The sequence below is a fragment of the Octopus bimaculoides genome, chromosome Z, assembly GCF_046866305.1.
Source record: "Octopus bimaculoides isolate indiv1 chromosome Z, ASM4686630v1, whole genome shotgun sequence".
Lineage (NCBI taxonomy): Eukaryota > Metazoa > Mollusca > Cephalopoda > Octopoda > Octopodidae > Octopus > Octopus bimaculoides.
In genome coordinates this window covers 29043237-29059989 of record NC_142944.1, presented here as the reverse complement: position 1 = coordinate 29059989, position 16753 = coordinate 29043237, and the positions used below count along the sequence as shown (strand labels likewise).

Genomic DNA, 16753 nt, shown 5'->3' with positions numbered 1-16753 from the left:
AATTACAGAGTGTTGAGTAGGAGACTCTTGTTTCTGTGGGAGAATAAATGGTAATACTTGTGAAGTTGTGCTTTAGTACACTAAATAATTTTCCACTTATATTAGTATCCATTATATAATTAAAGGGAGGGTTGTACCATATTATGTCATGTTTCTTCCTATTTTTACCTTTGTATATGCTATACTTCCTATCCCCCATAATTAGATAGGGGTTTGAGTGAAGAACTTTTGTTTCTAAATTTATCTTCATTTTTATTTGTATTGTTGCCAATATGGTCACTGCCTGTATTTGCAGCATAGTTATTAATTTCCTCGTAAGCCTTGCTCATAGTGCATATACCCGACAGTATTGACTACACGGTCAAATTTATTATTAGCATTATTATTATTATTATTCCTTCGTAACACAGTGTTGGTAAAAGTGCACCTGTCAAGTTACAACAAGAACTTCAGACAGATAATACTTTCCTTAAGATGCGCACTGTACCCAATAAGGCTGCTTTTTGCAAGACATCAATCTGGCATGGGATTTCCAGTTGCCTTAAGAAGTCTTGAAGCTTCAATGTCATTGAGCCCAGTGCTCCGATCACCACTGGTATTAATTGTACATTACCCTCTCGCATTCCATACAGTCTAGCCATTTCCACTTTCAGTTCGGAGTACTTGGTGATTTTTTCAACCTCTTCACTCGCAACATTCATGTCATTTGGTATGGCTACATCAGTGATCTGACAGTATTTGTCTCTCTCATTCAATATGACAATATCCGGCCGACGGTGTTCGAAAACACGATCCGTCTGAAAATCAAAGTCCCAGAGTATCGTTACTTTTCCGTCTTCCTGCATAACTTTACTTGGTACATGCTCATACCAGTCCTCTGTTACTTCATATTGGTATTTACGGCATAAGAGCCAATGAAGATACACACACACTTTATCGTGGCAGCGTTTGTATTCTTTTTGTGCAAAGCTCTCACATCCACTTACCAAATGGGTTACATTTTCCACACTCTTTCCACAGAGTCTGCATTTCTGGTTGTCAGAAGTCTGGTCTTATGCTTCAAATCAAATCGCTCAAGCCATGCCCACGATGCTGTTTTATCCTTAACATCTTGTGTTAGTCCTTTCAAACTGTCCATGCATTCTCATCTCAAGAAGGTCTTCTTTTCTCTTCTCCTCAGCTCTTTGGTTAAACTCTGCCTTATCCATCATTTCATCTGCTTTTACACCTATATCTTTTGCAGCATATTGCAGCAGGTCTTCATCACTATTTATCAAATACTCAGAAAACATTTTCTTTTCACTCCTTATACAATACTCTCTACTAATTAGTCCTCTGCCACCATTCTTTCTTTTCATATACAGTCTGTTTACGTTTGCTTTAGGGTGTAGCGCCCCATGCAGTGTCATCAACTTTCTCGTCCTTCCATCCAGTGTTGATATTTCCTCCTTAGTCCATTTGAGGATGGACGCACTGTATCTGACCATCGCAACTGCCCAGGTATTCATTGCGGTAATCAAATTTTTGGCATTCAGATTGGATTTCTACAATATCTTCACTCTTTTTTGATAGGCCTCACTGACCTTGACTTCCATTTCAACCAGCTCTAAAATCCCTAAATATTTATACCCACTACCATCAGGTTCACCCATGGTCTCACCCGATGGTAACCACAATCCTCTGCAGGCTGCTTTCTTTCCTCTTTTTATCATATTATTATTATTATTATTATGATTATTATTATTAGTAGTAGTAGTAGTAGTAGTAGTAGTATTTTTAATGTTATTATTGTTATAATTCTCATATTATTATAATTATTATTGCCTTCGTCTTAGCGAAGGCAGATTTATTGTTTACAGTCGTGTTTGTTTGTTTGTCCATGGACAAGATATTTCAAGAATTGCTGGATGGATTCGGATGAAACTTTCAGGGATGTTTGGCCTCGTGATTCGCACAAACTGATTAGATTTTGGGATCGATCCAGACAAGGATTCTGAATTATTTTTCCGTTTTTTTTCACTTAATTTTTGAAAGCGGTCAGGTTCATTTTCAATATTCTCATTTGTGAGAGCCATTGAGTTTATTTCAGATATTCTCATTTTAAAAATCATCTCCAGTTAATCGTTGAGAGGATGTTGGTGTTGCCTTGGTGGAGGTTTGCTCTTGTTATTATTATTGTTGCTGTTGTTGTTTGCAGATATTATTTCCTGTTCATATCCTGCATTTGAAAGAGCAGAATTGTAGAAGTGAGAGCATGAACTGAAGATATCTTCATTCACAGAAAGTTGCGTAATTCTACATAAAACCCCTTTAGCTAAAGATTTAATAACAGAGCTGGGTAATTAGAGAATTTGCTAACATATCTAGTGGTTTCATCTGATTTCTATAAGGATAGTATAGTCCTGATTTTATGTTTAGCGAGACATCTAAGAAGTTAACAGATTTAGTCCCTAGTTCAAAAGTTAAGTCGAGGTAAAAGTTACAGAAGAATTTAATTTTTTTGCGAGTTCTTTCAAGTAGAAATTTGCTATTAGTGGGTATTACAAAAAGAGTGTTGTCCCTATTTAGACCACCATCACACACACACACACACACACACATGCACTGCACACACACACACACACACACACACACACACACACACACATATATATACACACACACATGAAGGCATGTGGTTTAATGGTTAGGCAGTTGCATTCATGATCACCAGATTGTGGGTTTGATACTCTGACTGGGCAGTGGGATGTGTTCTTGAGCAAAACACTTCATTTCATATTGCTCCAGTCCCATTTTTGATCAGTGGAGAATGTTGGCCTGCTTGCCTAACCAGCAGTATGGTATCATTTGTTTGAAGGCTAAAACAATGCAAAAATTCCAATCTGATCACCAATGTGTAACAACATCTGATAGCCTAGTCAGTTATGTGGTTATATATATATATATATATATATATATATATATATATATATGTAACTACACACTTGCTGTTGGCAATTTCTTTTCCTGCTTTGGACTTTTCCTTTCTGACTAAAAGCTATGCTCGAAACATCAAAAACTCTCTCTCTTTACTGACCATCAAACTAATACATTCCATGTGCACATCCTCTTGTCTGTTATTGTTAAATTTGAAGACTCCTGTACAAGTGTGTAGTTAGCCAGGGATTAGTGTTGAGTGCTGCATTAGGAATACACCAATTTTCTCCATTTCAGGTATATCAGGACCTATATGTATAAAATGTGTGAGGTATAAATATTAAAAGTGAGGAAGGCTGGTTTATGGGATTACCCTGGGTTTCCCGTCCATAAAGAGTTTATTTAGCTTTATGGCATATCATCTGACTCCAAAACCTGTTGGCCTAAGAACCCAGGCTAACAGGTTTTGGGGTCTGATGATACACCATAAAGCTAAACCCTTTATGGATGGGAAACCCATAAATCGGCCTTACCCACTTTTAATATATACTGCTCTACATCTTAGAGTGTGCTTCTTCTTTCGGATTTATGTTTTCTACAAACTATATGTATGTATGTAATATAAGTGTGCGTGCGTGTGTGTGTGTGTGTGTGTGTGTGTGTGTGTGTGATTTAAACAAGCAACCAAACATTTCAATTGTGCCTTCTTAAAAGAGAGTTCAAACCTCAAGACTGCCACAAGAAAAGAAATATATAATTATGTTACTCTATCAAAACATACTTTTACACACAGTGACATACATGTACCCATATTCTGTGAGTGATTTTCTCATTTTCTATGATTCTAGATTGCCCACCCACTGGTACGTGATCAGCTTGTCAAATATATTTATAATGGCTTTCTTGTTCCTGTTCTTGGAGCAGCTTTGCACCAGGTATGTATGTTTTTGTTAAAGCTTATTAAATCATTTAGCAACATCAAGCTGAAGCACTTGCATTGGATTTATTTCATAAAGAGAGACTGAAGAAGGAGTTCCTAAGTAGACTAAAAAATATTATTAGGCAAGACATCACATACAAAGTGTAAGCAAGAGAATGAATTTTGACCATTTCTTTGATGGTCAAGCACATGCATTTAGACAGAAGGAAATAATAGTCACTCAATGGACTCATGTGACCATTTCTACTTGGCAGCTATCTTAAATGCAGCTGTTTTCAGTCATGCTTTCAGAGACAAGATACAGCAGCATCAGTTTAATCATAGCTGTTTGACCATAAGTGATCAGACTGTCATCTCTTGGAACCATTTTGCATTATGTTCACAGTCCATCAACAATACTGACTCTCATCTCTCCTGTAGGTTTAGTTTCCAAGCCACTGTTGCAAAATTTGAAAGAATTGAGATCTATTTCTCTCAAGCTGGAACACAGAAGAGCCATATTTTCATACTAGATGAAATTTATGATAATGTTAGACACATCAGTACTCTATTGGAAGAGTAGTAGGTGATGAAAAACAGAAGCACACATTAATCAGAAGAAGTCAGTGGGCTTGTCACTTGGTACCTTGAAAGATATGTCCATTCAGAGAGTAGCTTCTGCAGCTGGATTGCAAGTCTGGTTAAGGTATTTTCTCCACCTGCAGGTCTGGACAGATCTCTAGGTGGATGAAAATTAAGAAGAGGTCATAATCAGGGTAACCAGTTTCATTCAGAAAATGACTAAGGGAAAACTGTCACAGAAAAATCAGGTGGAGATGGCTAAATCTACATTATTTCTGTGGTATGTTATTGCATGACCACCATACTTTCTCTCATGAAACATTTAAACAGTCTAGAACACATACTCTTTCATGTCTTGTGGAAGAGACAGGTCCCAATGATCAGACGGTCATCTGCAACCAGTACACACTCCTGAGGTTTTTCAGAATGCCATAACTGGTTAATCACTGGCACACACTGAATTACATTTAAAAAGATTCCTGTATAACAACAATAGTTGAATGGTGTGGTTGCTTTTTGTGAGACATGTCTTTCCACCATTTGTCACAATGATTGAGTTTTGAGTCAAGCACAAAGCTTTAACATCTGACATCTGAAATGATGATCACTACCACTACTGTTGCTGCTGTCATCATTGTCACTGTAGTAAAGGTGGTGGGTTGGCAAAATCATTAGAGCATCAATAAAAGCCTTGCAGTATTCTTTCTGACATTTTACATTTTGAGTTCAAATCCTGCTGACATTATCTTCACATTTCATCCCTCCAGTGAAAGGTGAATAAAATAAAGCACCAGCCAAATAGTGGGGTCAATGTAATTGACTTGACCCTTCTCTTGAATTTTTAGATTTTGTTACAATTCATTATCATTATCGTCATTGTCCAATGCTTGCATAGATCAGATGGAATTTGTTGGGTCAGATTTTCTATAGTTGGATATCCAAGTCGTTTTTACTTTCAATATTCCATGTTTAGAAAAATGAAGTACCATTCAGTTACTTGGTGACCACACATAAGTGTTTGACCTTGTTCCTATGGTTTGAAACCATTATATTATAAAATGTCTGTGATGAGTTTTTATGGATTAGTATTTTTCAGACTATTAACCTCATCTCTAGAGATGAACAAATTCTTCAGTATTTATATCTACACTATGTTTTGATTCATTTCATCTCCAATAATTTCCATATGTTGTATTTTTGGTTGTGTACATATTACTAGACTGGATTCAAATTTTGGAACCTATAATAGACCACTGATGAATCAACAATGGATGTTACAAATACTGAGCTAATTGCCAGTGCTGGTCTTACTGATTAAGATATCTGCAAGCATTATATGTACTTTTTTCCACTGCGGTGTCTATTAGTTATGGAAATTTCATCCTCTAGTGATTTACATTTTCCTACATTCATCAGTAGCATAGTAAATAAAGATGTTATAACTTTTTATTGCATCATTTGTTGCACCTCTGTGCTGGTGGGGTGATGTGTGCTGCATCTTTTTGTGGGGTGGGGGATATTGTATTGTATCAGTACATTTTTTTATGAGGTTTGAGTCTTTGGTTGTATTAGCTTTTATCTTGTGTGTTGTTTGTGTAGCGCAGGTTGTGTTCAGACGTTTACATTACTGTAAATGTTATGCACTGGGCACAACTCAGACACCTGGAGTAGATAACAGCTATGTTGTTCTTAATACTTTGGATGATTATAGCATATCAATTATAATATTAATAATAAAGTGAACTGGTAGAATCATAAGTGCATCAGGAAAATGCTTAGCAGCATTTCTTCTGGCTTTATGTTCTGAGTTCAAATTCCGCTAAGATTGAATTTGCCTTCCAACCTTTCAGAATCAATAAAATAAGTACTAGTTGAGCACTGGGCTGATATAATCAACTTTCCCTTCCTTCAGAATTACTGGCCATGTTCCAAAGTTAGAATGGATTAATATTATTATCATTACTATTGTTAACCATATCATCTCTGTTGTTATTATCCTTATCATCATCATCATTCTTTAAATTCTGAGTTCAAATCCTGCCAAGATTAACTTTGCCAACCATTCCTCAAAGGCCAATAAAATAAAGCACATGTACCAGAATCAATTTAATCAAATCACCCCAACTCCTCAAAAATGGCTGGCCTTGTATCTTAAATTAGAAATTATTAAAATCCTGCTAAGGTAATCTCTGCCTTTCATCCTTTCAGAATTGAAAAAATTAAATACCAGCCAATTACTGAGGTCAGTGTAATCCCTAAACTGGCCTTGTGTCTAAATTGGAAACAATTATTATCATTGTTGTTATTGTTTTATTATAAATATTGCGTATTTATATTACATCTTTGCATTCATGTATTCTATATATGTATATAATGTTTATATATTAATTGTATTTCTTTTCTGAAATGACAGGAATTATCTTATTTACCAATTATAATACTTGACTCCCCAGTTTATATGGTCAGTATTGTGTTTTGGAGATTGTTAGTTACTCAACTAACTAGTCTTCTATCTACCCATCACTTGTTCATATTTCTTCGCATTAAAACCTGTTTCATTGTTCACAAACCTATAAGCTGACAAAGCAACCTCTATCTGTGGCATCTTAGTCTACCAGAAATCTCTTTCAAGTTAATCCAATGTCTTAACAGAGAGACACATTAGATAATGTAGTCCAAGATTCTCTATGCCTGATTGTAAAAGATGTACAGCCCACTCATAACTGGAATGCTTTTGATGGTAGATCTGCATGCTCAAACTGACAATGATTTGACTAATGAGATAATATAGTCCTAGATGGAATAATCATAGTTGGAATGCCTTTGATCATTGATTTGCTGACTCAGAACTAAGCTGGAGCTAAACAAAAACAATAGTTATATAAGAGTTGATTACATGTAGTTCTAGGTTCACTATATTTCAAAAATTGACAGAGTCATGAGTGGAATACCACTGATTATAGATTTGCAGATCATAACTAATATGGAGCTAAACAACAACAGTTATAGCCACGAATACTAACTACTATGTTTTTCATTAGACAATGTAGTCCTAAATAAAAGATTGAATGATCACAGCTAGAACATCTTTGATCATAGGTCTGTTGACTTAAAGTTTAACCTATTACAGATGCACAATTTCCTCTCTCTGCCTAATCTATTGCAATACTGCTCATATCAAGAGAGCAGTTTTCTACTCCATCTTCTCTAAACATGAAACTAGAACTTCAAAATCACTACAAGTTCCAAGCCTTACAATCAATGAAGTAGAAAATTCTTTTGGATGCAATGTAGGATATATGTTTGGATAACAACTCTGTCATATATACATGTGACCAATGTTCCAATATAGGCCTACTTGAGCTTTCAAGCTTCTCAGAAGATCAGCAACTGATGAAGACTGAGGTATTTTGGGATTCTTTTAAATGCAGGTCTGAAAGTTGTCTAAAGCAGAGTAAACCTTTTGATGACAAATTGAACCAATCAGCAACTTTGCCTAAATTATGGTTTTCCATGTCAGGTTAAATATGATTTTGAATTACAGTATCTCCTTAAATGAATTTCCAATATCTCCTTAAATGAATTTTAGCACCAAGTTCAAAAACAGTGAGTGCTCTAGTTTGTATAGCAGAATCTTGGACTTTGCGAAGAGATTGGGAGGGTAAGGGGCTATTGATGTAGAATTAGAATAAGCAGAGACAGGAAACAACATATTTTGAGGGTGCCAATAGTTGATGTGTATTGATAAATGAGTCAATTTGCATCAATGCACTAATGTTTATTGATATCTATTTTTTTTTACTTTCCCAGTTCAAACCCATCCTTTCCATTTTTCTGTCCATCCACCTCCTCTTTTTTAAATCTTTAAACCATTGAATTTGACCAACTTCATCTGATAATTTCCCAAATTGGGTCTTCCTACCAAATTTTTTAAAATTCTATCCCTGTTTGTTTTTTTCACATCTCTTGTTATTTTAAGAATATGTGTGTATGTGTGTTCGCTGTTAAATGTTCTCACATTTCATATAACTATACATATCCTTCATAATACAGTCATCTTATTACAGAATTTCCAAGCTGTCATAATAACACCTTACCTCATCCCATCACAAAAATCCTTGTTTCCATTGTCATCATATACATCCTTTATCATACTTTCATCTCTTTACAGAATTCTCGAGAGGAGGTCATCACAGCCACAGCTTATCTCGACCTCTTCATACGACGGATTACTGAACCAACTTTGATCAAGGCCTTCTTGAGGTTTATCCTTTGTGAGAAGAATGATGAAATTGTCATACTTGACTCACTAATCACCAGGATAAACAGCAACAGCAAAGTAAGTGCTTCTTTATAATATGATCCAAACCCTTAAGAAGGTAACAGAGGTTGGTGGTTGTTGAATAAATAGAGGTTGTAAATATTCATTGCTTTCTTGAGTTGTGATATTGAAATTGTTGTAAAAATGCTTATTGTAGTTGTTGTCTAAAGTTTACATGTTTTGAACTATTAGAATGGTACATAATAACTTGTTCGTTTGTAATGTTGATATGGGTTGTTACAAGGCCTTTTGCAGTGATCATAATAGTAGAATTAATGGTTATCCTTTAACGACATGCTTAAAAACATTTACCAAAGTTCCACAGAAATACACTACATTTCACAGTCAGTAAGACTGACAATACAACAGAAAGTAGCATCTTCCTTCATTAACACTACATTGTTGCACTGAATACAAATTAAAAATTCCAGCACAACAGAAAAACCTTATAAACACATCATCCTCATCTTTAATGTCCGTTGTCCATGCTGGCATGGGTTGGACAATTTAACCAGAGCTAGTAAACTGAGGGGCTGGCCAAGACTCTAGTCTGATTTGGCATGATTTCTATAGCTGGGTGCCCTTCCTAATGCCAACTACTCCAAGAGTGTAATGGGTGCTTTTTTATGTGCCACTAGCATGAGTGTCAGTTGCGTGACACCAGTATCTGCCATGACTACAATTTCACTTGATGAGTCTTCTACTCAAACACAGCATATTGTCAAAGATCTCAGCCATTTGTCATTGCCTCCGTGAGGCTCAACACTCAAACAGTACATTTTACATGTCACTGGCACAGGTGCTAGTTACACAACACTGGCATCAGCCACATTGCCTCCATGAGGCCCAACACTTGAAAGGTGACTTTTATGTGCCACCAGCGTGGGTGCCAGTTACGTGACACCAACATTGGCCACAACTACAATTTCACTTGGCTTGACTGATCTTTTCAAGCACAGCATATCACCAAAGATCTCGGTCACTAATCATGGCCCCTGTGAGACCCAATGTTCGAAGATCATGCTTCACCACCTCGTCACATGTCTTCCTGGGTCTACCCCTTCCACCGGTTCCTTCCACAGTTAGAGATTGACACTTCTTCACACAGCTATCCTTGTCCATACACATCACATGACCATATCAGTGCAGTCGTCTCTCTTGCACACCACACCTTATGCTTCTTATGTAACTTCTACCTACAGTCAAGCAGGGTCATTAACCTGAAGGCATTTGTGATTTGTCCACTTTCCCACTTACTAAGACTTTGGTTTTTGCTAGGTTAATTCTAAGGCCCTTCAATTTTAGACCTTGCTTCCACACCTGAAATTTCTTCTCTAGTTCTGGTAGTGATTCAGCTATAAAAACAAGGTTATCAGCATAGAGGAGCTCCCAAGGGCAGCCTGTCTTAGATTCCTCTTTTATTACCTGGAGGACTATGATGAACAGGAGGGGGATGAGGACTGATCTTTGGTGAACCCCTACTTGTACCCTGAATTATCACTATACTCATTGCCAACCCTTGTCTTACTGACACCATCCCTGTACATGACTTGTACAGCTCTCACCAACCAATCGTCTATCCCTAGTTTCCACATTGACCATCAGATAAGGGATCGGGGCACTGTATCAAAGGCTTTCTCCATGTCGACAAAAGCCAGGTACAGAGGTTTATCCCTGGCTAGGTATTTCTCCTGCAGCTGCCTTACCAGAAATATAGCATCAGTGGTGCTTCTCCCTGACACTAAACAAAACTGCATCTCATCTAGACTAATTCTCCTCCTAATTAGTTGGGCTATGACCCTCTCTGTAACTTTCATCACCTGATCCAACTATTTGATACCTCTGTAATTATTTCTATCTAAGGTGTCACCTTTACCTTGGTAGCAGTTGATTATGGTATTGTTACACCAGTATGACTTTGTGTACCACCTGATTAACTATACGTGTAACTAGACCATAACCTACGCCTTCAGCGATTATTCCTGATGGGCCAGGAGCTTTCCCAGTCTCTGTATCCTTCATGGCCTTGTCTACAACACACACTATGGATTTCTGGTCCCTTTGTTGGATAAACTTTAGGCAGACTCTCTTCACAGGTGTTCTCTACATTTAGTAGCCTTTCATAGTGACACTTCCAAGTCTCTTTCTTAGCAGAGTCACTAACTGCAAATGAACCATCATCCATGCAAACACACTTCCCTCCCACAACATTACAATTTTCCCTGACACACTCTCTTGCAAACCGAAGCACTTATGGTCCTCACGCTGCAGAACATTGGCAAACTTCTTCCTTTCTGCTTCACCCCTGGCTAAGTATACCTGCTTCCTAGCTTCCCTTCTAGCTGCCTGATATAGCTCCTTGCTACCACCACCCTTCCAGTCCTTCCAAGCCTGTTTCTTTTCTCTAATGGCCCTATCAACTACATTGTTCCACCATCATGTCACCCTAGGTCTGGTTGGAACTTTGCACCACCCAGAAATTTGATCTGTGTCTCTCTGTAAGTTGTTTCATAGGAACTTCCAGTTATCCCATATATTGCAAGTCTGTAACTCCTCCTCCTTCTCATCAAATGCTTCAGTTAGGAAGTCCCTAAACCTCTGACTATTCAAAGGATCCTTAAGCTTCCAGATCTTTCTTTTCCATACTGGCTTGCTTCTTGGAATCCTTCATGCCAGCAGGAAAAATTTAAATATTACAATGCAGTGATAAGAGCATAAAATCATTTATGGAAACAAAAATGTCATCACACATAACACTGCACTACAATAAACATGTTTACAACCACAACACATGAACAGACAGACCAATTCACCACTGCGGAGGCCTCATAGCATACATAAAATTATGAATCCCATATATAATGTACAACACTTTAAAAAAACTAACAGGACACAAAACACCAGAAATGCATGAATTCAAGAAACACATTAATATAATGAATAGTATATATCACCACTGATATCTCATTCTCTTAAGTTGCATATCTTAATTACAACACTCCCCTTAACACCATCATTTAAAGAGACTTCAATGTACCCAACTTATCCAGGTACAAAAATACTGCAAATAACAATTAGACCCCAAATACCAAGTAATGGCCCACTTCTGACATGCATGTAGACCATGGTTTTCATCCACTTCCTCCAATCAGGCACCCAAAAATCAATTGTAAAATCATGAAAAACATAAAAAGCTCTGAGCCCAATAAAATGTACACACAAAGCATGTAGGGCCTGAAGAAATCACTGTTATCAGTAACATCTTCAGTTACTTATACGTAGCATGAACCTAATTTCAAGGCTACATAATAGCTTTTACAACAACAACAAAACACACAAGATTCAAACTACATCAGCATCAACAAAACTTCAACTACATTCCCTAGTATCCAACTAACAGAAAAGACTCAGCACATGATAATAAAACAACATACAAACATACATTTAGGTATGTATCATTATTATTTACATACCCTTATTTATCACCTTATTCTGCAGTTATCCCTAGTCTCCCTGTCACTTTTCAAGACCCTTGTTGACCTCAACTGTGAAGATGTCATGTTCCAACTGGTTTTCAAGTAAGTAATTTTTATTCTAACTTTATAACCCTAAACCTTAACCCCTGCAATTTTCTCAAGATCCTGGTTATTCTCAACTGTAAGGACCTTGTGACCCTGCTGATTTTTTCAAATAGGGATCATGGTTCTAACTGTAATCCTACTTACAAGTTTCTTCGTCACTGCCTGTCATCAAAATCACTCCTCAATAATCTCATTCATCTTAAAATTAAGGACTAGATGAGTTTGCAAAAGTTTAGTCTAATTTATATAGTCTGTGATATAAAGGTGCTTTCATATGCCAGTGAATCACTTACATCTCCCTCACTAAACTCCAAACTGTATCTAGAATAGGGACCACTTAATCCAATGATCTTTTATCTAGTCAACTGGCCCCAGCAACAATAAGGAGGGATCCCTTAGAAAATATAATCCAAGATACACAATGTCTGTATAAAAAATGAGATGGTTGTGGCTGTAATGTTTTGGATAATATTTCTGCCAGATCAGGAGTGACCTGATATTAAACAAATGTGTGTGTGTGTTGTGCTGGAGGCTTCCATGGCATACATGGAGGCTATGGCTTCGGTTCCCGCAACGAGGAGGGAACCTCCTGGAGTTCTGTGATGCAACCGATCTTATGGTTTGCAATACCAACTTCAGGAAACCTGCCTGTCACCTAGTCACCTACCAATCTGGCAGACACTCTAGCCAAATCGACTACATCCTCGCCAGAATTAGAGAAAGAGGGAGGCTTATAAATGCCAAAACCCTCCCTGGCGAAGAATGTACACCCCAACACAGATTAGTAGTTAGCGACTTCGAGATCAAGGCAATATGGGTGCCCAGAAGTAGACCGGCCTGGGGGAGAAGGGTATGGAAACTTAAAGACCCTGCAAATGGACAGAGATTTAGAGACAAGTTACTTGAAGCATTTGACGAAATAGAAGGGGAAGACAATTGGAGATTTCTGCGGGACAACCTGTTGAGAGCCACAGACCAGATCTGTGGCTGGTGTAAAGTCCCCTCTCGACCCAGAGTAACGTGGTGGTGGAACAAGGATGTAGACGGGGCTATTAGACAAAAGAAACAGGCTTGGAAGGACTGGAAGAACGGTGGTAGCAGGGAATTGTACCAATCTGCCAGAAGGGAAGCTAGGCGACAGGTTTATTTAGCCAGAGGGGAAGCAGATAAGAAAAGATTTGCCAATGTTCTGCGCCGTGAGGACCAAAGACTCGAGGTATTTCGTGTTGCAAGACAGTGTAGGAGAGAGAATAGTGATGTTGTAGGAGAGAAATGTGTTAGCATGGATGATGGTATGCTTGCACTAAATGAGGCTGCAAAGAAAGAGGTCTGGAGATGCCACTACGATAGATTGCTTAATAAAGAGAATGAATGGGAGAAAGAGAGCTTGCCGTATGTCGACCCAACAGAGGGACCAGCTATCCGAGTTGACAGTACCAGGGTAGATAAAGCAATTAAGAGTATGAAGACAGGGAAAGCCCCCGGCCCATCAGGAATCACTGCAGAGATGCTCAAAATATCTGGCAATGTTGGCTACAGCCTAGTCACCCGTATTACAAACCAGGTGATACACGAAGGAGTCATACCCAATGACTGGTGTAGCAGCACCATAGTAAACTGCTACAAAGGTAAAGGTGACGCTTTAGACACTAATAATTACAGAGGGATCAAGCTGTTAGATCAGGTTATGAAAGTTACGGAGAGGGTCATAGCCCAACTAATTAGGGAGCAAATCAATTTAGATGAGATGCAGTTTGGGTTCGTGCTAGGTAAAAGCACCACTGATGCCATATTTCTAGTAAGACAGCTGCAGGAGAAATACCTAGCCAAGGATAAACCTCTGTACCTGGCCTTCGTTGACATGGAGAAAGCCTTTGACAGGGTCCCCCGATCCCTTATCTGGTGGTCAATGAGGAAACTTGGGATAGAAGAATGGTTAGTGAGAGCTGTGCGAGCCATGTACAGAGATGCTGTCAGTAAGGTGAAGGTTGGAAATCATCATCATCATCATCATCATCATCGTTTAACGTCCGCTTTCCATGCTAGCATGGGTTGGACAATTTGACTGAGGACTGGTGAAACCGGATGGCAACACCAGGCTCCAGTCTAATTTGGCAGAGTTTCTGCAGCTGGATGCCCTTCCTAACGCCAACCACTCAGAGAGTGTAGTGGGTGCTTTTACGTGTCACCCGCACGAAAACGGCCACGCTCGAAATGGTGTCTTTTATGTGCCACCCGCACAAGCCAGTCCAGGGGCACTGGCAACGATCTCGCTCGAAAATCCTACAGGAGCCAGTCAGGCGGTACTGGCAACGGCCACGCTCAAAATGGTGCATCTCATGTGCCACCCGCACAAGAACCAGTCCAGGGGCACTGGCAACGATCTTATTTGGCTTGCCGGGTCTTCTCACGCACAGCACATTTCCAAAGGTCTCGGTCAGTAGTCATCGCCTCGGTGAGGCCCAATGTACGAATGTCTTGCCTCACCACCTCAGCCCAGGTCTTCCTGGGCCTACCTCTTCCACGGGTTCCCTCAACTGTTAGGGTGTGGCACTTTTTCACGCAGCTATCCTCATCCATTCTCACCACATGTCCATACCAGCGCAATCGTCTCTCTTGCACACCACAACTGATGCTTCTAATGTTCAGCTTTTCTCTCAAGATACTTACACTCTGACGGGTATTCACATTGACATTACACATCCAACGGAGCATACTGGCTTCATTCCTTGCGAGCTTACGTATGTCCTCACCAGTTACAGCCCATGTTTCACTGCCATGTAGCATGGCTGTTCGTACGCATGCGTCATACAGTCTGCCTTTTACTCTGAGTGAGAGTCCCTTTGTCGCCAGCAGGGGTAAGAGCTCTCTAAACTTTGCCCAGGCTATTCTTATTCTAGCAGCTACACTTTCAGCGCACCCACCCCCACTACTAACTTGGTCGCCCAGATAGCGGAAGCTGTCGACTACCTCTAGTTTTTCACCCTGGAATGAGATAGAAGTTGTTTCCTGTTTGTTTACAGTCTTTATTGCACCTGGACATCTGCCACAAACAAAAACTAACTTGCTAGTTAACCTGCCTTTGATGTTGCTGCACTTATGTGTCCATAGCTTGCACCGGGTACATCTTATAGAGTTACTACCTACTCCTTTTCTACATACTGAGCAGGGCCATCTACCTGAAGGGGTTTGTGTTTTATCTACCTTCCTACTTATTAGGATTTTGGTTTTAGCTAGGTTGACTCTAAGGCCCTTCAGTTCTAGACCTTGCTTCCACACCTGAAACTTCTCCTCTAGTTCTGATAGTGACTCCGCAATTAGGGCAAGGTCATCAGCATAGAGGAGCTCCCAGGGGCAACCTGTCTTGAACTCCTCTGTGATTGCCTGGAGGACTATGATAAATAAGAGGGGGCTGAGGACGGAACCTTGGTGGACCCCTACCTCTACCCGGAATTCATTGCTGTACTCATTTCCAACCCTCACCTTACTGGCAGCATCTCTGTACATGGCTCGCACAGCTCTCACTAACCATTCTTCTATCCCAAGTTTCCTCATTGACCACCAGATAAGGGATCGGGGGACCCTGTCAAAGGCTTTCTCCATGTCAACGAAAGCCAGGTACAGAGGTTTATCCTTAGCTAGGTATTTCTCCTGCAACTGTCTCACTAGAAATAAGGCATCAGTAGTGCTTTTACCTGGCACGAACCCAAACTGCATCTCATCTAAATTGATTCGCTCCCTAATTAGTTGGGCTATGACCCTCTCTGTAACTTTCATAACCTGATCTAACAGCTTGATGCCTCTGTAATTATTTGTATCTAAAGCGTCACCTTTACCTTTGTAGCAGTTGACTATGATGCTGCTACACCAGTCATTGGGTATGACTCCTTCGTGTATCACCTGGTTCGTAATACGGGTGACTAGGCTATAGCCAACACTGCCAGATATTTTGAGCATCTCTGCAGTGATTCCCGATGGGCCGGGGGCTTTCCCGGTCTTCATCAGCAATGAATTCCGGGTAGAGGTAGGGGTCCACCAAGGTTCCGTCCTCAACCCCCTCCTATTTATCATAGTCCTCCAGGCGATCACAGAGGAATTCAAGACAGGTAGCCCCTGGGAGCTCCTCTATGCTGATGACCTTGCATTAATTGCGGAGTCACTATCAGAACTAGAGGAGAAGTTTAAGGTGTGGAAGCAAGGACTAAAATCGAAGGGCCTTAGAGTCAACCTAGCAAAAACTAAAATCCTAATAAGTAGGAAGGTAGATAAAACACAAACCCCTTCAGGTAGATGGCCCTGCTCAGTATGCAGTAAAGGAGTAGGTAGTAACTCTATAAGATGTACCCGGTGCAAGCTATGGACACATACGAGGTGCAGCAATATCAAAGGCAGATTAACTACAAAGTTAGTCTTTGTATGTGGCAGATGTTCAGG

General features: G+C 39.4%; 1 protein-coding gene across 1 annotated transcript in view; it reads left to right on the top strand.

The window, feature by feature from the left end:
- Positions 1-16753, top strand: part of LOC106880831 (FHF complex subunit HOOK-interacting protein 1A) — a 50362-nt gene that overhangs the window by 15038 nt on the left and 18571 nt on the right. Inside the window, exons 3-5 of the mRNA XM_052973665.2 lie at positions 3765-3851; positions 8589-8756; positions 12237-12316. Of these exons, the coding sequence (XP_052829625.1) occupies positions 3765-3851; positions 8589-8756; positions 12237-12316 (335 nt within the window). The remainder of the gene's footprint in view (positions 1-3764; positions 3852-8588; positions 8757-12236; positions 12317-16753) is intronic.